This window comes from Diabrotica undecimpunctata, chromosome 1 (genome assembly GCF_040954645.1).
Source record: "Diabrotica undecimpunctata isolate CICGRU chromosome 1, icDiaUnde3, whole genome shotgun sequence".
Lineage (NCBI taxonomy): Eukaryota > Metazoa > Arthropoda > Insecta > Coleoptera > Chrysomelidae > Diabrotica > Diabrotica undecimpunctata.
In genome coordinates this window covers 199,388,480-199,411,094 of record NC_092803.1, presented here as the reverse complement: position 1 = coordinate 199,411,094, position 22,615 = coordinate 199,388,480, and the positions used below count along the sequence as shown (strand labels likewise).

Below are 22,615 nucleotides of genomic sequence, written 5' to 3'. Positions count from 1 at the left end.
TGTCATTAATCTATTTAAAAATCGTTTATGAATGGAAATTAAAGAAACTGACAAAATTTGATCTTGCGATTGGGATTTTCTTGGGCACGTTTTAATCTGCTTCCTTGCTGAAAAACTTCTTTTAACGGATGCACTTGTAGCCGGAATTGTTAAAAATAGGTTTGCCAATTTAAAATCTTCCGAAAATGCATTATCAAGCTCTGAAGACTAAATATTGATAAAATTCTTGTACATATTTTTGAATATAATCTGGATCATTATAAAGAATTGTTAATTCTGTTTTTAACTTAACTGTGTCAAATTTTTGTCCATATAGCTTTACAAGTTGATGAAAGGCGCTATATAGGAATCTTTTTTGCATAATTTTTAAAATTGTCAAAATCATAAAGTGCCAAACACACTATAGAGCGTTCCACGTTAAGAAAATAACATTGCGGAGATTGGATGATGTATTTCTTATGGACGATAGAAGCGCAGCGATGCCAGGACGAACACAAGCACGATTCAGGGTTGTATTATTTGTATTTTCGTTTCCACAGACATGAATTAAAAAAATGCCCATTCGAAAAAAGAGATGAAAAGTAGGGAAAATGATTTTAATTAAATAAATAGTATTTACAAAAGATAATTTTATTTTATATTATTTTAATTATAGTAACGGCAGTTAATTTTTTTTTTTTTTGGTGAGAATACAGCCAATGCCAAATATGCCAATAATCATGGAAATCAGTAGAAAATATTTCTTAGCTAAATCATGCATTTTGCCGGCTATTAAAGATAAGCAATTAAACGGACCTCTTTGCATATATCTAAATACTAATTGCAACTTAAAATAATACGGTGTGCGTATGTCAGCGATTTTATGTCGTTCTCTGACTACATAATGATAGTAAGGCTTTGCGGTTCTTTAGTAGTTATTGTGACTTTACAGTTAAATGTTAATTGAAAATGGAAATTTAAAAATTAAGCCAAGGGAATATCTTAGACATCCGTGCAAAATAAATTGTTTTAAATGTGTTTAATTATCATTTACATTTAAGAAGTGGTGAAAGTGTTAGAAGTTTAACCGATAAAGTAAGTGCTATGACGGGAGTAAGTTTTAGTACTATTTCTAAAATACGCAAAGAAACTGCGGAAGGAGGACTAAGGCCCATAGAAAACGTACCAAAAGTAGAGTGAACAGTAGAAAGTTCACTTACGATGCAGTAGTTCGTACGCAGCTACGTGCCATCGTGCATAGTTTTTTCTTTAAAAATTTACCGCCGAGATTGAACAAAGTTTTTGCACTGGTTAAAAAAGACATAAGATTTAGCAAACATGCCACGCACAACAATGTGGAGAATACTCCATGAAATGAACTTTGTTTTTTGCAAACGAGGAGTAAAGTCAAGCATGATTGAATGGACTGATATTCTAAAAAGTATTTGCGTGAGATAAAAAAATTTCGTTCTCAAGGATACACCGTCGTTTATTTGGACGAAACTTGAGTGAATGTTGGACATAGTGTTTCCAAAGAATGAAAGGACCTCTCAGTGACTTCAACCAGGGATGCGTTTGTTAAGGGGTTGTCAACAAGCCTAAAAGAGCCGACACAACGAGGCTCCCGATTTGTTATAGTGCATGCGGGTAGCGAATTGGGCTTTGTAGAAGGTACTGCTTTTTGGTTTTTAGCTAAAAAAACTCAGCGGACTATCATGATGAGATGGATGGTCCTATATTTGAACAATGGTTTTAGGACAAGATGCTTCCTAATCTTCCAGACAAAACTGTTGTAGTGATAGACAACGTTTCGTACCATTCGACGAGAGAAGAGTTGATTTCGACACAAGCCTTTAATAAAGATCAAATTAAGACATGTTTGCTAGAGAAAGATACCTTTTTTGAAGAAGATTATTTAAAATCAGAGCTCATGGAAGTTGTAAACACATACAAAGAAAAATACATAAAAAGACATATTACCTCACACAACACAGAGTTTAAGACCGCCGCTATGGAACAATTAATAAGAAATGCAAACTATTGTAAACTTTCTATTAAGGAAGAGCATAAATTTTGGGTTATTGACGGGTTGATGGACGATATTGATCCTGTGGTAATAAATGTGACGGATGACAGTGGCAGTAATGAAAGTGATAGCGATGATAGATGAGAATGATGTTAATATTTCTAAAGTATTCAACTAGTGAATTCATTCAGAGGTTTAATAGGTCATTCAGGTTGGCAAATAAAATAAGAAGTCAACTACTTAATTAGTTTATCGAAGACGTTTCGCTTTATATTTCTAAAGCTTCATCAGTTCTCTAAAATATAACAGATGACATAGAGTTTATAAGAAATACAGATGTTAATAGTTCATAACTTACAACTCAATATGTAGTATATTATCGATGTTATTATATATCTTCTGTAAACTTTACTCATTATTTAAAACTAACTTAACAAAAAAAAAACAAAAAACACACAAACTCTGCAGAAAATAATGTTCATATTCGTAGATACGAAGATTTAAAATCTTTAAAAGCTTGTCTTTAAAGCCAATATTTTCGTGCATATAGTTGGCTAATTACTGAATTACTATTAACACAACATATTTCTATTGGTAAAAAATATAAATGGAATTCGTTAATAGTAGTCATAAAATATTTATTTGCTAGATTTTTAGCTGTTACCAATGTTTTAACTGTTAAGAATGGTTACATGAACGCTTCGCCAGTGAAGTTTGGAGTAAAATTCCAAGGATCTCATCGTCTTGTTTATGCATAAATACTGTTTTTATCAAATGAGAGCATAAATTTATATCAAAGTTATTTTGCTAAAGTTGTAACATTGTTATGACACTCAATTCTTAACAAGATTTAGCTAATTGGTTCTAACCAAAGACATCAATATAAAAAAGAGCATCACTGAGATGTTCAGATAACATGAAACAACATAATGCAACCAGAGAAACATAATTGGCTCAGAATAAATGTATAAATGAAAAATTTTATTAATCTCTTTACCTTTATTGTACCTCTCATGGGATCAATTATAAGCTCTAGATCATGTCTTCCTAAATCAACCACAAAAGTGGTCACTTTTTCGCCTTCGTTGTGTAAATGTACTGATAGTTGTTCAGAAGCCGTGCCAACGTCGATATCTCCAAAATGAAGCATCTTTGGTGAAGTTTTGACGATGGCTTGATTAAGATACCTATAATGCAAATATAATTGTGAAAAAACGTGTACATTTTATAAGTATTCTCTCGGACATTCTTTTATTTGCATAGACTTTTAGTCATTCAGCCAGACTGAACATGGTAGAAATTGTCTGAGTTTATAATAAAATAAATATACAAAACAATAAACAGGTAAACAGGGTCACTCTCTTCTCGCCTAGGGGCCCATCAAGGCATCGGACATTCTTAAGTATAGTAAACTTTCTTGAATGAAGTTTAACAAAGTGCTTAACAAAAAGTCAGGAGACGTGAAGTTTTGTGATTAGATACGATTGGTCAATTACAAAATAAAGAAATGTAAATGATTAAATGTATGTTGAATACAACAGCGTATATATTTCTTTCAATTGAGATCTTTTTCTTTCTGTGCCATCCCAAGAAAACATTAAACCAGAAAATGCTGCCAAATCCATCAAAGAAAGAACCAAACACATTAAGACATTGAGTGACCTACATATCTTAAATAATGTTTCCTACTCAGTGCAAAGTTCTGTTAAATATTTGAATATTACCCTTGATCGGAAGCTTCTCCGGAAAGAATAAATAGATAATAATAGTTAAAAAACAGAAAGAAGACTAAACTTTCTGCAATTTGTATCACACTTATGATAGGGAGCAGATCCAAATGTCTTCTTGTTTTTAGAAATAGTATACACACAACCAAACTTATATGGAATCACCATTTTTTTCAAACCAATATTTATTTCTTCTGAAAAACCTTTACTGTTGCAAAGAATAAAGGTTTTGATTGACAATACTTTAAAAAAATGGAACCACTGAGCAAGAGATAACCAGCAGATTAGCACAGACAAGAACATGTATTAAACAAATGAACGGGGTACTGTGGGATACACAGATTACCAGAAATACAAAGAAGAGAACACCTTGGTACGCAGTATAATGACCTATGGAGCAGAGAATTGGGTAATAAACGAAACAGGTCCAAAATCACAGCAACTGAAATGGAGTTCAACAGAAGAAGCTGCAGGAGTGACAAAAATGGATCGCATCAGAAATGAGGAGATAAAACGAAGAATGGCAGTAGACCAAGACATACTCAGCTACATCGAAGAAACACGATTAATTTGGTATGGACATGTGAGAAGAACAGATCATACAAGGTGGATAGCAAAGATTTCGGATTGGAGCCCAATAGGAAGGAGGAAAAGTGGTAGGCCCCAAAGATCATGGAGGGATGAAGTGGACGAGGCCATGGAAAGATGAGACCTTAGAGATGGAGAATGACAGAACAGAAAGGACTGGAGACGTTGGCTGAAATAAGGAAGGTGACGACAGCTGTAAAAATCCTTGTATAGATAGATAGATTGACAATTAACAAACCGATAAAACAATCAGATAACACAGCTAGGTATGTTAAAGGTTATTTGCTTTAGCTATACATTAAACGAAAATAAATAAGCTTACTTTTGCGTTCAAAATCGAAAATATGCCTTGTGGGGTTGAAGTAGGTGCAAAAGGGAAAGATTCTGTAACACAGAGCGTTGTGTCAAAAACTTATACTAGGTATCAGGAATAAGTAACGCTTAAGATTAGACTAAGACAAAGTGGCCAAAAAGTTACAATCGCTCATTACGATCGTTTCATTGACCAATTAGCTAGAAGAGACCCAACAGTTTCTCACTCACAGCCCCAAAAGCAACTTTTGGTAGAACTTACAGGTGTAAGTGTTTCAGTTAAAATGATAAGAAAAAGACTTCGTACCTAAGGACACCATGGTGATAGCAGATAGTTTAGAGGGACTTCAGAGGCTAATGGACAGAATAAACGAGTACAGTCAACAGTACGGACTAAACATTAATACCCACAAAACGAAACAAATGATTATCAGCAAGAATATAAATGGTGCTCATCTATACATTAATGGGACGCAGATAGAGCGAGTAAAACAGTATTGCTACCTGGGAACTATTATAAACGAACAGTGGAGCAATGTACAGGAAATAAAGTGCCGCATAGGAAAGGCAAGAAAGGTCTTTAACAAAATGAGCGCCATCTTCAAAAGTCACAACATATCCCTAGATACAAAAATGAGACATTTGAGATGCTATGTTTTCTCTGTTGTTGTACGGGGCGGAGGCATGGACGCTTACAGACACCACTATTAAAAAACTTGAAGCATTTGAGATGTGGCTTTATAGAAGAATGCTGAGAATATCATGGACAGCAAGGATCACGAACAAGGAAGTTCTAGAAAAAATGAAGAAGGAACCAGAGATTGTGTTTACGATCAAACGCATAAAATTGCAATATCTGGGACACGTTATGATAAATCAGCACCGTTACTCCCTGCTGCAGTCTATATTGCAAGGTAAAGTCAAAGGTAAGCGAGGACCCAGTAGAAGGAGAATATCATGGCTGCGGAATTTAAGAACATGGTTTTAGAAAACCTCAACGGAGCTGTTTCGAGCCGCAGCGAGCAAGGTCATGATTGCCAATATGATTTCCAACATCCGAAACGGATAGGAACCAGAAGAAGAAGATTAAAGGTATAATAAGGTATAATTTATGTAGAATATCTTTTGTAATTACTCTTGTTATTGTTAGAATTATTTATACTAAAAAACTTAGATTGTCTAAAAAATATATCATATATAAAAAAATTTCATTACTTTCAATTATATATTTAGTCGATAAATGCCCCTATTATTGATTTTACATAATAATTGTCCATATTTACATAATAATCTACAGAAACATTACGCTCAACCATATCTAAAATTAATATTTTAATAAACAAATCATAATTTGTCCTTCATTACGCTTCAACCTTAAGATTGTACAGAAAAAATTTAAAATCATATAGAACATATCCTGAATCATACTTGTCATATTTGTTAAATACATATATACTACAATTAACTTAGGTTAATAAAATTGCTTGTAATACGAGCAATTTTGTGAACTTGGACATGAAAAAAATATTTGCTGTCCAATTATTACCTTTCTCACAATTTGTTATCGTTTCACCTTAATTAAATATAAAACAATGCATAGCAGGGTCAAGAAATGACAAGAATAATTTTTTTTACATCTAAAAATTAAGTACAATAAATTAAAAAACAACTTGAAAATAAATAAACTGTCGGTATAGCAACCTTGTAAGAAAAATATATCTTTATTATCTACTAATTTGAAACTACGGATAGAAAAAATCTTCTAAGCAACTACACAACTTTTATAAGATCGATCATTGACTACCACGTAGAAAAATAAAGTACTATCGGCGTGTCATCATCTACAACTCCTAGAGTTAGATCAATAACCAAAAAGAAAATCGCTAGCTATCGTTTCAAGATCCTCGGCTACTTTACAACGACAGTAGAAAAACATTTGTCCTACATGTCCCACTAACTGCAGGGTCAACAGGAACCTAAAGCAAGTATCTAACTTGATAATAACACACCACGTACCATCTAAGGTAGATAAGATTAACATAGTTACTATCAAAGTCTCTTCATCACTGGTGTTAAGTTCTTAGTTAAGGCTTGATCTTTCTAAGTTTATTTTTCATTCGGTACTATTCCTTAAAGATTGATACCAGTTGACTAAATCTTCCTTGTATTCTTATCCAGATAATTCCTTCATCTACCATATTGAGTCGTTCGAGTGTCACCAATACAATCATCATCATCATCATCATTATCATACAGCCTCTTGTTGCGTCCATAGTATGACATAGGCCTCCTCAAGATTTTTCCATTTATTTCTATCTTCTGTTGTTACAACCCAATTCGTCCTCATTTTATTGATGCCATTTGACCAACGGATAAGAGGTCTGCCTTGACTACATTTATCACTTCTTGGCCTTTATTCACGAATCTTCCTTGTTTATCTCCCATCCCGCAATCGTGCTACGTGTCCCTCCCATTGGGCTATTGATTATGTACTTTAGAAAGGAACTACAACGTTAAGGGGTTTTATTATTTCATATGGTCAATGGACCCCCAAATATGAAAAAACCGAATATGAGTACATTTAAAGGGGTACAATTTTCAGAAAGGGGGGAATTAGTCCCTATGCACTAGGATATATTTAGGTGAATTCTTAGCAGTTTTAGTGCATATAAATATACAGAAAAGTTGTTCAAAATTAAATTTCCTACGAAATATCACCGTTTAAATTTAAAAATATTTTTTTTGACAAAAATAAAAATATATTCAAAAACGAAGCAAAAAAACCGGAACACACTCAATATTTTGCCCCATAACTTTTTTAACAGGGATATAGGTATGGGTATTGATGTAAAGCAGGAGTTCCCAAGCTTTTTTGTACCACGCCTCCTTTTGTTGAAATTAATGGGCGCCCCCGAGCCTGAAAAATAAATTTTATGAACCTTTGAACACAACAAAAACAAATTATGCAAAAATACGTGCAGGCTAAGCCAAGGTATCTCAAACACTGAGTCACAATTGTCTGGTGAAGGGAGGGAAGAAGGGAGGCTGTGCTTGGAAACGCTCGGTTGTCAAATGTGCGCTATTGCCACATTGTACGGCTTACATTCCATTCTTTCAAGCATTCGATTTCAAATTTATGTGTAAAGTCATATGTTACAGTGGTTTGTTTTAGTGTTCTAAATATCATGGTTGATGTCTCGTCTGGGAACCCCTGCGGTAGAGAAAAAAGCATTGATACTTTCTCTTTAAAATGACAATTGCTAGAAGTCTTTAGGATTCACAGTGTCTGAGATACAATTTTTTAAAGTTCGCTACTCACACTATTTTTGGGTCATTTTTCCCATTTTTTCAGGATTGCTCTTTAGGATCTTGAAACTCAATGTTTAAATTTCAATTTAGGGACCTGGCAAAATTAAAAATAATAACTTACATATGTCTTTAAGTCTAGAAAATGCGTATTTTTGCATTTTTCAGAGTTTAAATCGCTTATATCTCGAAAACTGTCAGTTTTAGAGAAAAATAACATGAGATTTTTTTATTTAAAAAAAAAATATTTTTTGGAGTCAAAAAAGATAATTTTTGGAATGTGTATAAAAAAATTGTTTAACAATTTTTGTTCAAACATTTCGTCCAGCACCCTTTAGATTTGTTTAAAGGGGACATTTTTAAACAAGAATCCGCAAAGAAACCGAATCAGAAACATTTTCATACGGGAGAGGTCTCACAATAGCCTAAAATATTTACCTTACACGTAAAACAAGGAATAGATAAAAATATATTTAAAAAAATACTTTACTTACACTTCTAACTCATACAAGACAGGTTTGTCGTTAATATAAATTGTTATATATATTTGGGATAACGCGACAGCACTACTGTGTGTATATTTTATATATCGGGTAATACTAAGGCCTGAAGACAACATTTTTCCTTTTGGGAGTGGTTTCATTTTGAAGGCCTATAAAAAGTAACAAAAGGATAAATAAACAAAAATAATGTTTGTATCAAAAATAATTAGATTTAGAATCTAGAAAAATTAAGCTATTTGTCCACAAGTTTGTTGTTGAGTCACAGTATGAGATGTTTTGTGCTATTACAATTTTTAGCGAAAACAAAATTTCTAGGCGTCCAGTTTTTCAGATATTAAACAAATACAAATACAACAAACAGATACAAAACCGGCAATTTTTTTAGGCGTATTTGACAAGTTGGTAATATTTTGCTTAATAAATATTTACAAACAATATTATATTACTAATTTTAACATACATTTCAAAAAAACTTGAATGAACTTGAAATGAATTAAAATATTTTTCCCGTTTAATTTCATTTTTCGGCTGATCTATAGATTTTTTTATCTTCATTTATATATTGCAATCTGTTATCAATATAACAATAAACAATTTGTTGTAATATAATTGTAATTAATGTAGTAATAGTGTAATTTGTTGTTGTTTGAAAGAGATAGAAAAAATGTCACATTGGGAATGACACCCTGTGTTGAGTACCCCTTACCTATTATTAGTTTATGTTACCAAATTTCTGACTTTTATATAAATAAGTAAGTAACTTGATCTAGTTCCTACGGTGGAGAGATCTATAGGATCTAATCTATTTAGTCTTCTAAGCAGTGATGGGTTCAGGAGGTCGTTGGCGAGTGGATTTGGATGAGATGATCTCTTGAACTAGTTTTTATACTGAGTAAAGGTTGCTTATTTAACAGTTTTATCATTCAGGTCATGATGAATAGCATAATTTGACACATACGATAGGGCATCGCAGATATCACGAAGGAATTTAAATTGTAATCTTTGAAGTCTTTGCATATTTGTATTCATCACCATCAACCTGTATGCATCCACTGCTGGTCATAGGTCTTCCTCAGCTCTTTTCATGTCTTGTGCGGCTTGCATCCAGAGGTGGGCGTCCTCTGCTGCGTATTGCTTTTTGTCTTGGTCTCCACTCGACAATACGTCTTGTCCTTCGGTTGTCTGATAATCTGGGGACGTGTCCTGCCCAATTCCATTTTAGCGATGCGATTTTTTCGATAACGTCTGTTGTTTTTGTTTTACGACATCTTTCTTCGTTTGAGATTCGGTCTCTCAGAGAGACACCCAACATCTGGCGCTCCATAGCCCTCTGAATCACGCGAATCTTAGTCACTACCTTTTTTGTTAGTGTTAATGTTTCCGCTCCATAAGTGAGTACAGGTAGCACACATTGGTCAAAGATTTTCCTTTTGAGGCATATGGATAGATCCGATTAAAATACATAGTTTAATTTACCAAACGCTGCCTAGCCTAATACTATGAGACATGGGAGCTCACATGTCTGGTTATCTCTGTCCAACCGAATATTATGTCCCAAGTACTTATACGATGTAGTCTGCACAATATCCCTTCCATCAACAGCAATATTTCGATTTAACACCAGATTAGTCATTATTTGCTTCTTGTTCATATTAATCTTTAGTCCGACCTCCAAGAAAGCGTGATATAATTTTTCACACATTATTATTGCATCCTCCATACGATCGGCTATAAGGATGATGTCATTTGTAAATCTTAAATGACTGATGTTCTCTCAATTTATGTTATTACCATGCTCGTTCAGATGTGCCTTCTTATAAGTATGTTCTAAAAGCATCGTTGTTCTCTAGGCCTAGGCTGATAGAAGTCTAATTTAGTGTCCAATCTTTTTTTGATAATTTTTGTGAAAAGTTTATACATGTGTGAAAGCTAACTGATAGGATGCTAGATTTTTAGATCTGTTATATCTCCTTGCTTGTGTAATAAAATAATGACTGCATTGTTCCATGGAGAAGGAGTTTTTTCTTGGTAGATGCAGCCGGTGAAAAGCTTGGCTAAAGCCTGAATAATTTTATTTCCACCTGGTTTGATCGCTTCGATCACTACTCCGTCATTGCCAGGGATTTGTTATTTTTCATTTCTAAAAGTACCGTTTTGATTTCGTATGATGGAGTTATTTCCGGCATTAATTCTGATCCCTGGTTTGTGATTTTCGACAGGAGCTGGTCTTGCTTTTCGTCGGTGCTCTCATACATTTCGAGATAAAAGGATTCGACAACCTCAAGTATTTTGGTTCTATCAATAGTAAGGATTCCATCTTTGTTTTTTATTTTATACATATTTTTGTTGCCTATGTTGTTCGTATTTCGCCTCATAACTTTTAAACTTTTGTTTTCTTAAAATATCTTAGTTATTTCTCTTGTATTGTTTTCTCTTACGTCGTTCTTCTTTAGTGTCCACGATTCCATGCTGTAATCCATACCATCTCACAAACCATACCTTTAATTCTAGAGTTACTTCTCGACTACAGAATACTTGTTTCATCTTCATGAATGTACTCCGGACCTTGTCAATTCTGATTTTTATTTCTTGGGAGTTTTTCGTTGAAAAGAGTACTTAAATAATTGTTTTTTGTCACTCCCTAAATTGGCCAGTTATGTGTGTATATATGAACGGTATTCAGGACCAATTTTACTATAAGCATAAAGTTTGTTTTATTCGGGATTAGTGAGTCTTCACTAGCTTATACAATTACATTAACAAGTTCCTGTAAGTCCTAAAGCGAGTCGGCTATCAGTACTGTGTAGTCTGCATATCTCAGATTATTAATTGGTCTTTAGTTAATTATAACGTCATATTTCTTTATTTAAAATGTATTCCAAGTATGTATATGTTAAATCGACTATGTGTTATCAAATTGTTTTGCCTCGTCCAAAACAAAATTTATGTTGTAATTTGATTAAATAAATAAATTTATAAATTAAATTCATATTGAGGCTCATCAGTGTCTAATAGATTTAAGACAAACTCTAAAGACAGAAATCCAGTCATTTTCACCATTATTTTTATAAAAGCATTTATTTACAACAAACCTTGGATGTCGGCGGCATAACTCTCACGAACGCGGGAATCTTTCCCACGTTGATAATTTGAAATTTTTCCAGAAATATCTTTCCGTCATACGCACCAGCAAAAGCTAAACTACAAGGATATATCCTAACATTATCTAATTCTAAAAAATCTTTCGTGGACGTTTCGCCATGTCCTATCGGTTCACCTGATTCTCTGTCCATCCTGTCAACTGGAGGCATTTGCAAAAACATGTCTGTCATAATTTTAGTAAGTGACATCTAAAAACAAAACATAAATGAGTTTTAGAAATATATTTCAATTTATAACAGGGATATATTGTGAAATTTAATTGTTTAAAGATTATTATTATATATTATTTTGTATGGGATTAAACCACGATTGTTTTTAATGAGAATTACATTTTACATTTGTCAAATTGGTGCAGGATGGTAACATCAATTTAACAGTTGAGTTACTGGCGTCGATCTTGTAGGCAAATAGCCATATTTTGAGTTTTAATAGCAGGTTAGAAATACATAATCTGTAATTAACTACATAAGTACAGAGGGATTAAAATGGCGATACAAACGGGCCCCAAATATCGTGTATTAATATGAGCGAAGTGAAGTCAATTGTCGTTCGAATTATTGGCTGTTCCAATCAGCCTATATCTTTCATGTATTAACGGACTCTTAAACTAAGTTCGCTAAAGCAGTTTCTAAAGTATTTTTCAAAGATGTTTAAAAAACAAAAATGTCCGTCCATACCGAATGAGATTAAAAAAAGTTTTTACCAATTGCGGACAACAACAACAATCGCTTGCTTGCTTTACTCCAAATACTCCAACATGCCCAAACTCACGAGCTATTCATCCTGCATTTTCTCGCAGATGTGCCATAAGAAAAGCTCCACCAACCAGTCAGCATCGAATTTAATCCGTGAACACCCTTAAACAAACTACCATTCACGAACTCACTACAGACAAGTCGCTAATATACATCATGTCTATGCTTCTTTTTAACGTCTTTTCAGACAAAAGGTATAACATGTACGTCGCTCTAAAGAGATTTCCACATCATGTACAGGCACTCCATATCTACCTCCACGTACAACAACACAATCAACAAATATTCACGAAAATTCGAATCTAACTCCCGTTCACCTCCCAATACCCTGAGCGCGCTCACTCATCAACTTTCTTCTTCTTCTTCTTCAAGTGCCCTGTCCGTTGCGAACGTTGGCTATCAACATGGCAATTCTGATCTTGTTTGCGGCGCTTCTGAATAGTTCGACCGATGTGAGCCCGAACCACTTCCGCAGATTTTGGAGCCACGAGTGTCTTCTCCTGACTGGCCCTCGCTTACTGTCTACTTTCCCCAGTAGGCAGTACTTCATCGACCACTATCCCCAATCCAAATACAAAGTACCAACCACAAACTGAAAAAAGAATTCAATCGATTCACTTTCACTCCATAAGAGTCACTGATTCAATAAATAAAGGACAGGGAAATATTGGTTTTCTGTGGTTTTCCACAATAATACCTGTTCTAGTTGAGGATCTAGCCACCGCTAACATCCTCGAGTTTACTAAAGAAATTTTAAAAAATACGGAAGGTTTTCCGTCCCTCCACACATATTTTTTATTATTATTTTTTATAAGTGTTTTATTAATTATTTCTTCTCATTTTCAGCTTAATTAACATGTATGTGTATGTGTTTACGTTACGCAACTACTAGCCCCTTTCCATATTAGTTGACCCACCTATGGAATTTGCAGTTTAAGTCGATTACCATAAACAGATTATACTCTGCATGTTTTTATAAGTTCCATATTAATTAATATGATATTTTTATTAATATTTATTAAAAACATTACCCTTATGGTTTTTTATTTATTTTCAACAATAAAAAATTTTTCACTAAACCCTGACTATGCATTTACTTATGTCCACATACGTTGATTTTTTCATAATTACGAACCCTTTAATCGGCAAGACGGTCTTTACTCTAACCTAAGTATTTTTTTAATAACGTGTGTAATCGAGCTGAACGATAAAACCGTTTGTAGGTACTGAAAATACGAAACAAACGGTACCAGTTTGAGCATTTACAGTAGCTGGCATTTGTGTCGAGACATTCGTATGATTGAGACGCTAAAATTATTTGTGTTACGGGTAACAACAATGAATTTTAAAAAAGTACTTTCTAGTTGAGAAATAAACATGAAAATTTTTGTGGTGAGTAGTTATTAGGTATATTTATTGATTTACTACTGTGTGTTGAGGAAATAAACAGTGGATTTGAAATATCGAGCATTTAATGAAGACCGTCTGCAGACGGTCTTGTCGCTTAGTTGCTCGGCGTTTCTGCTCATTTCTTATTAGCATGCATATTTTTGTTTTTATTTTACCTACTAAACCTGTGGTTATCATTTTATTATGTAGAAAATGAGGGGTAAACATGGTGTAGAAGGATGTAGGAGAGCGTGGGCGGTAGGAAAAGGATTCTATGTCTCTACTCTGAGTAAAGAAGAAGTAATAGACAATATGGAATCGTTTACGGATGAAGAATATGTTGATGACGTAAACAGTGATCCGAATTACAAGTGTGATGAAATAACACTTGTGATGAGATGATAACTGAATGCATGCAAAACTTAGATTCAACCACTAAATTTGTACAGGCTGCAAACTTATCACTGAATATCAGTAGTACTTCACTCAGTTCGATCGATGCTACTCCAATAGTACAAACTTAGCGGCTATTGTAATAAAAGATGAATCTCCACCAACTACAGCAGCAGAAACAGTAGCATCGACATCAGAAGACACAACCATGGTAGCAACAACAGTAGATATGACAGTAATAGCAACAACATCAATAGCAACACCTGCATCTACATTCAAACCACCAAAGGGACCAACATCATTGTTACCGACTTTGGAAGTTTCCGGCCCGAGAGTAGTACCATCAGTAGGTGGCTTCACTTGAAGAGGTCTGTACATATTATGAATAAAAAAAAATTAGATCTACTGATTATTTTTTCTTTCAGCATTAAAAAATATTGCAAAGGTTTCACAGGAATGGAAGAATATTCTGTGGCGTCAACGTTCAGTGTACTTACATGTAAACGAGGTTGTACAAATCATTTGAGAATATAACTCCCACATGGGAGGTGTAGACCTCATGGATTCATATATGGGTCAAAATGGACTTAGTATCAAAACAATGGACATGGCCACCAGAATTTTTTACCATCTACTGGAAATGGCGATTACCAATGTCTTCGGTCTTTATCGATGCGTAAATGTCGAGAAAAATCGGAATGTCTCCGATGAAGGTGAAAGACAAAGACATAACGACGCAACAATTTCGATGGAAAATTGCTAAAGAGCTGTGTGCTACTACTGAAAAACGTCCTGTTGGACGACCATCGTCCGTTCCACAGCCGTCTACTGTAGTAGTCTACTTGTAGTAGTTCTGCCGCCGGTAGACGAGCTGTTCTTCGGGTGGATAGTGTAAGATACGGCGGATTAAATCATTGGCCTGAATGGGAATCGTAAAAGTCGTGCAAACTGTGTATAAAGTCTGACACTCATTCCTTTTTCACCAAGTGCAACCTTTATTCCTCCAACAGAAAAGGTAAAAATTGCTTCACATAGTATCACACCAAAGTCTGATACCTTTTTGTTTATTTACTTGTAATTTTTTTTTAATAAAAATATTAATTTCGTGCAACTAATAAATTATGGTGGTTTCATAAATTTTCCTTCTGAACGACAAGACCGTCTGTAGACGGTTTACCATTTATTGAACTGACGACTCCACACACACCCAATATCGCCAAACTGACCTTAGATTCATTTTTCCCACACCCAAATTACCCTAAAACCGAAATTCCTGAAACTTAAAATCTGCTATTTCTGTCTTGCCGATTAAAGGGTTAAATCCAGAAGTAGCTATGGAAAAATGACATCAAAACAATAATATTGTCAGTTAATGTCAAATGTATTTTGTAGTATTGTAAAGCTTTTTGCCGTTTGTGGATTGTACAATGGGTGGAGGTAAAGTTATCGATGGGAAAATTTGTTCAATCATTATTAGATTTTTTAATTCTGGAAAATCCAATTCGGAAATCGCGAATATGTTGCAATTGTTACGCTACAGTGTAAGAAATATAGTCAGAAGATACAAAACTACAGGTTCGGTCATCACAAAACCTAGAAATGTAATAAAAAGTAAAATAACCGAAGGGCAGTAAGACGCATTATAGTGAAAAATCGACGAACAAACCAGTATATGGAGTTAAGCGTTTTATGAAGTTATTGGAAGACACGTTTCTAGACCGTTTCAACATGTCACCGATAGGCCCAAAAATTAGGATTTGGTACTTACAAAGTACCAAATCACCAAAGGAACAAACGATCACCTACTGGTAAACCCACCTAATAAAAAATCTTATAGAAAAATGCACTGAATATAATAAACCACTAGCTTTATTATTTGTCGACTATGAAAAGTCATTCGACACCGTAAATCAACAAAAAATATTGGAAGCCTTGACAGAATGCCGAATTGACTATCGGTATATAAATATAATTAAACACATATACCAAAACGCAACAGCCAGTGTTAGAGTGGGTGATCGTCAAACCCAGAAATTCCCGATACAACGTGGAGTACGCCAGGGGGACACCATATCGTCGAAACTGTTCACTATGCTTTTGGAATATATACGTAAAAGGGTAAAACTGACCGACAAGGGCATAAACATAAACGGAGAAAAGCTTAGCCATCTAAGGTTTGCAGATGATATTGTACTAATAGCTGATAGGATAGATGGGGCCAAACAACTTTTAAATCAGCTCTACCTTTCCTCACTAGAAGGGGGATTGAAAATAAATATGTCTAAAACCCAGATGATGACAAATCTTGTAGTCAGCGAAGATATATGCGTAGGAACAAGATCCATAGACCAGGTAATGGCCTATAAATACCTAGGTCATGAACTCCGCATAGGAAAAGATAACCAAACCGTTGAGCTTCTCCGTCGTAGGAGAAGAGACTGACTTGGGCAGCCTTCGGCAAGCTGGACCATATTTCAAATCGTCTGATATACGAATATGCCTTAAAAGAAAAACGTTTAATCAGTGTGTTTTGCCAGTGTTAACTTACGGTGCGGAAACGTTGACCATGACAAGGAGAATAGTTCAAAAGATCCGTGTGTGTCAAAGGGCGATGGAGCGTGCTATGTTGGGCGTTTCACTACGAGACATGATCCCAAATCTCTAGCTACGACAAATAACAGGAGTGGCTGATGCAGTAGAGAGAGTAGCAACACTGAAATGGAACTGGGCAGGTCACGTGGCTCGAATGACAGATAATAGATGGACAAAGCGGATACTGGAATGGAGACCAAGAGATGATGCCTACCGAAGCAGAGGTCGTCCACCAACACGTTGGACTGACGATCTAAAACGTTGTCATAGGAATTGGATGCAAGAGGCACAAGATCGAAATAGATGGAAAATTATGAGGGAGATCTATGTCCAGCAGTGGATAAGCGAAGATTGAATGATGACTTACAAAGTAAATTTTATAGTTGAAAAAATTATTACGAATTGTTTTTAATAAATTTCATTTTATTTTAGGCTAAGGAAAAGTCACTTTTAACATTACAACAAATGAAAAATAAACTACCATGGACAAAAGAGCATAAAGATTGGACTCAGTCGCAATGGGATTCAATACAATGAAGTGATGAGTCCAGATTTGAAGTGTGTGTTGGAGACAGTAGGAGTCGCATCATTCGCAGGAAAAATGAAACATTTCATCCCGACTGTCTGAAGAGAAATGTCAAATTCCTGCATCTGTCATGATTGGGGCAGCATGTTGCCTAAAGGTGTGGGAAAGTTACATTTTTATCGCTGGGATTGTAAACACTGACAAATATTTGAATATTTTAGAGAAATCTCTTCTTCTTCTTATGGTGCCTATCCGTTACGGATGTTGGACACTAACATGGCTATTCTGACTTTGTTGACTGCTGCCCTGAAAATTCCGGTAGTGGTTAAGTTAAACCATTTTCGCAGGTTATGCAGCCAGGATACTCTTCTTCGTCCTGGACCTCTTTTTCCATGCACTTTACCTTGAATTATGGTCCAAAGTAGGTTGTATCTTTGTTCATTGCGCATTATATGGCCCAGGTATTCTAGTTTGCGACGTTTTATGGTTATGACTAGTTCGCGCTCTTTACCCATTCTATGTAGTACTTCTTCGTTGGTAACTCTGTCTATCCAGGAAATCCTCAACATGCGTCTATAGCACCACATCTCAAATGCTTCGAGTCTCTTCAGTGATGCTTCAGTTAAGATCCATGAGTCCACGCCATATAAAAGAACGGAGAATACGTAGCATTTTAGTAAACGAACTTTAATTTTTAATTTTATATCGTGGCTGTTAAAGATTTTTTTCATTTTGACGAAAGCTGATCTTGCCTTCTCGATCCTTATCTTAATTTCCGTCGATTGGTCCCACTGTTCATTTAAGTTTGCACCCAGATAACAAAAGTTGGTGATTTGTGTTATAGGTTGTTGGTTAACTAGTAATTGACCAGGTGGTATCCTATTTTTACTTATAACCAAGTATTTGGTTTTTTTGATGTTAAAATCAAGCCCAAACCTGCTACTTACTTCAGCCACCCTGGAGACAAGTGTCTGTAGACCGTTAAGACTGTCTGCAAAAATGACAGTATCATCAGCGTATCTTATGTTGTTCAATCGTTCTCCGTTTATAAGTATTCTCTTCTATCGATTATAAAACACCGTTTAACATTAGGACGGCGCAGGTTGTCATACCTTAAAAAAGAGTTTAAAATGGATTGAAGACCATGGCGAACCACTTCTGGAATGGATTTCTAACAGTCCCGATAGAGACTTTGCGGCGCGAAATGAAAAAAGCTTTGAGAAAATATGCTAACAGGTCCATCTTGCAAGAAATATGAAATTCGTTTATATTAGAGTTTTGTCAGAACTTGGTAAAAATCATGTTTCGAAGAATTGTGGATTTCATTAAAAATAAAAGGAATGTAACTCAGTGATAAACTTTCCAATTTTTTTTTGTTAATATTACATATTATATGAGTTTTTTTTTTTCATTTCGTTATAAAATATCTTCTATAATTAGGAAATTCAAAAATGTTGTTCGATACATTGAAACTTCTAAAAATTACGCTGCGCTTTTATTTTTGTTCTCTAAAATTTAATTTTCTTATCAATCTAACGTTGGGCCAACTGATATGGGAAGGGGCCTGTGATACAGTCCCGTAGACACCGCCTAATATACGTAAGGAATACAAAGTTATTTCGACGTGCACCTATTTTCAGTATTCGTCTAACGAAAAGAGTGAAAAACACCTAATGTTTGTAAATTATCCACCCCCAGCGAGATTCAATGCAGTTCAGCCACAAAATTTTACAGCCCAGTACTCTAAAGAAAGAAAGAAGCATTAATCATCAAAGGTAGCGTACAATCATAATTTACATAAAAACACACAAACAGTTCTACAACCAGCACCTATTAAATAAATATTTGACAAAGCGAAATACAATAAGACATTTACTGAACCCATTCCCATTCTCAGGAGAAGCCATACCTTGGAGAGGGCGTTGTTAAGTTAGGTTAATAGTCCGCTCCAGTTCTTCATGGGCTCCGACATAGCGTCTTCTACACTTTGGGAGCTCACCTTCCCTTGGGGTTCTGCTCCACCTTCCATTTTACCCTAAACTCTGAGGCTGATTTACTGCATCAATAAACTGTGTTTAATTTTAATGTAAACGTCTTTCTGAAAAATATCTACAAAATAAAGCACAAATCCACTCATAGAACGATTGATGATAGCAGAAGATCCCTAATACAGGACAGGCTAAAGACCTCTGCAGAACATATAAAGCAAGAACCGGGAAACCAATCATTTTTACAACGAGATAACATTCCTTAACCAAATCCAAACCGGATTCCACTCGTTGAAATTGCTTATTAAAAGCCTCGCATTCCCAGCCTCTCCTACATTTATCCGTAGGAGGAATGATCTATATGTCATTGTAATATATTTCATCAACAAATGGAAAAAAGTGCTTTTAAAAAAGTAGGTAGATTAATTTATCCTCCACATATTTCAATCTAAATATCGATGGTTTAAAAATTTCTTGTTTGTGGGGCGCACATCAAATTGTAGTATGACTATTACGTAAAGAGCACGGATTCGAAAACCTGGCACCAGTGAAAATATCGCGATATTTTAACCGGCCACATATCGATTCAGCTTGAATTAAATACAAGAATAATAATGTGGCCAAAGCTTAGTACTAGTACTGTTTAATTACCCATTGTTTAATTAAATAAAAAAATATATAATAAATTTACTAAAATACTTACATTAATAAAATATGTTGTAATCTTGAATAAGCTGTAATATTTTTGAATTTCTACTAACCTATATCGTTTATATTATATTAATAATTAGTAAAATAATATGTTGCTTGTGTTTAGATAAAAAATTATATTTTATGATAGATTAAATAATCAAAATATTGACAAGTTAAACCAAAGTGACAAGTGAACTGATTGACAGGATAATATTTTATCAGTCAGCTTGGTATGTTCTGCTACATATCGATACCCTAATGCTGATAGGTCGTAACCCAATTTTAGAAAATTTTACAAGAGGCACAAAAAACTGTATAGCATAAGTATAAAAGATTGCTTGTGTAATGTTTTCTTAAATAAATAATTATGTAATGGCTACTAAGTGAGTTTATTGTAAAAATATAAATTTGTTTAATTTTGATCAGGGTACTAAGGGATACGACATATTGTAACCAACGTCATGGCGGCTTACGAGTATATCGAACTCTTAGAAAATGTAGTAAGTTATTATAACTCAAGGTGTTCTCATAAAAGTGTGGTTTACGTCATTTTAAATCATAATCCTTATTTTTTTATTTTTAATAATTTCAAATAAAAACAGATACAAATGTGTGTTTACTTAAAATAAAATGTAGCAAACTAAGCGAATACCATTTAAACAACGTTACAGTTAACATTTTTAGGAATAATTAAAATAAAATAACTAAATAATAAGTTTAAATCTTGGTTTTTTTTTTGATTTTTGTTATTGTCTTTGGTGATTAATACTTCGTGAGGCAGCGTATCAAAGAAGTAGTGCACATCTGCAGGTAATACAGACTTTAGATCTTGAAGATCCTTCCATTTCTTTGTGGTTATTTTTAATCTATTCGAATAAAGTTGATCGTAAACCAAATCGTGATTGACGGTGTTCTTTCTCTGAGGAAGAGGTTCATATTTTTGATCATGGGCCAGTTTGTATAATATATCCCCATTTGGTAGGTATTTTAAGCCTCTAAGATCTGTTACCTTCAAATCTCCTTTTGATTTACCTGGACGAATTGAGCTGTAGCGAAAGTTTTTAGAGTCATTGTAGTTTAGAAAAAAAGTGTGGGTGAGATAGGATACTTCCAAAGGTGCAGGATTCTTCCTGGCTTCTGATATTACCGAAATATAGTCTGAGGGTAGGAATATTTGCCGATTTTTTAGTCTTCGTTCAATTAGACTGGGTAGAGTCACACTCCATCTGAGTGTGGCCTCTTTCTAGAAATTTTTGCTCAATCTCGACTTCATACTTGGAAACTAAAACCGAAAAACCATTCGCAAGGACGACATTCCTATTCTGATAACCAAAGCCGTCCGAGAATATTATAACATTTTTCTTTTCAAAGGTCAAATATTGTTCTAGATTTTTTATTAAACACGTAGTGAATACAGATGAATCAAGGTCTGCCTTAGTCTCATTCCAAACGAAATTCATGCTGCGATGGTTTTCCAAGTTATATACTGTAAAGTTATGTACTTGTAGCTTTGTTTTATAGTACAAAGAACTAGCCTGTAACACTGGACACAATTTGACTGCCTGCACATCAACGACAAAACAGTAAATTTCTTTATGGATGGCTCTGGTTTTATCGGTTTCTTTTTCGACGCGTGCTAGGTCTTTTGCTCTAATGTGGGATGCATATTGTTCATCTGTAACCTGTTTCATCTTGTAAGATGAACATATATCACATTGGTCCTTGCGTGGTTTAAACAATGCTAAATTCATTTCGTCAAATTCTGTAGAGAATTTACAATTTGATAATGGTACCTCCCTGTCTTTACATTGTTCTTTATAAAGATGATATACTTCAGTTTTCGATTTGAAATTATGTTCCAGGTATAACTTTCCAGTAGACTTGCGGTAATAGTGACTCTCTATTTTAGGCAGCCTGTTCAGAAACTCTCGTAAATTCTGTACTTGCAAAATGTCCTGTTTTGCTTTTGGTGTAGACTCTCTTTTTTCTTTGATCCTTGTTTGGATCATGTCACAACTTTCTAGAAATCCATCTTTTCGTGTCGCACTTACCCAGTTCTGTACCATCTTTTCTCCTACTCCTAGTGTGTTAAGAAACATCAATTTGCAGACTTGTAATTTATCGCCTTGTAATGTACCTACCTACTCACATGTAAGATAATTAAAGTATCTATGTATTTCTATATAGTTTTTAGTCACCTGGTATATGTTATTTACAATTATGAAAAGTTCTCATGTATAATCACTAATAATTATTTGCTGTTAGAAATCAGAATCAATACTCTTCATAAATATTTTCCTATTTAGAATAAATAAGTTTCGCTAGTTTATTCACCTAATACTTCGTATCTATGGAATAATAATAATTTATTTCTCTTATTTCTTTGTTCGATAAGCTATCCGTATTTGCTATTTTAATATTAATATTTGAGTCCAATCTCTTGTACTCAAATCCATCCAGAAACATCGTTAAATAATTGTAGATAACAGAACTTATATATTCATAGTTTTAAGAAATAACAAGCAGAGTGTAATTTTCATCCTCTAATATAATAAATTTATACATGTCAATATATTCTGTTTAATTCCAAAACAAAGAGTTAGTCCGGAGAAGAAATAAACGCATAGTATTCCATAACAAAATTTGGTGTCAGAACGTGGGATATTAGTAGCAGAG

The 22,615-nt window shown here is 34.3% G+C and overlaps 1 protein-coding gene across 1 annotated transcript in view; it reads right to left on the bottom strand.

Annotated features, from left to right (window-relative positions):
- The window catches only part of LOC140432842 (cilia and flagella-associated protein 47-like), a 76,761-nt gene extending 56,649 nt beyond the window's left edge, over window positions 1–20,112 (bottom strand). The window contains exons 1-4 of the mRNA XM_072520976.1: window positions 19,950–20,112; window positions 11,534–11,791; window positions 8,433–8,590; window positions 3,003–3,192 (exon numbers count right to left, since the gene is read on the bottom strand). Coding sequence (XP_072377077.1) covers window positions 3,003–3,192; window positions 8,433–8,590; window positions 11,534–11,791 — 606 coding nt within the window. The 5' untranslated portion in view covers window positions 19,950–20,112. The remainder of the gene's footprint in view (window positions 1–3,002; window positions 3,193–8,432; window positions 8,591–11,533; window positions 11,792–19,949) is intronic.
- Between the last annotated feature and the right edge of the window lie 2,503 nt (window positions 20,113–22,615).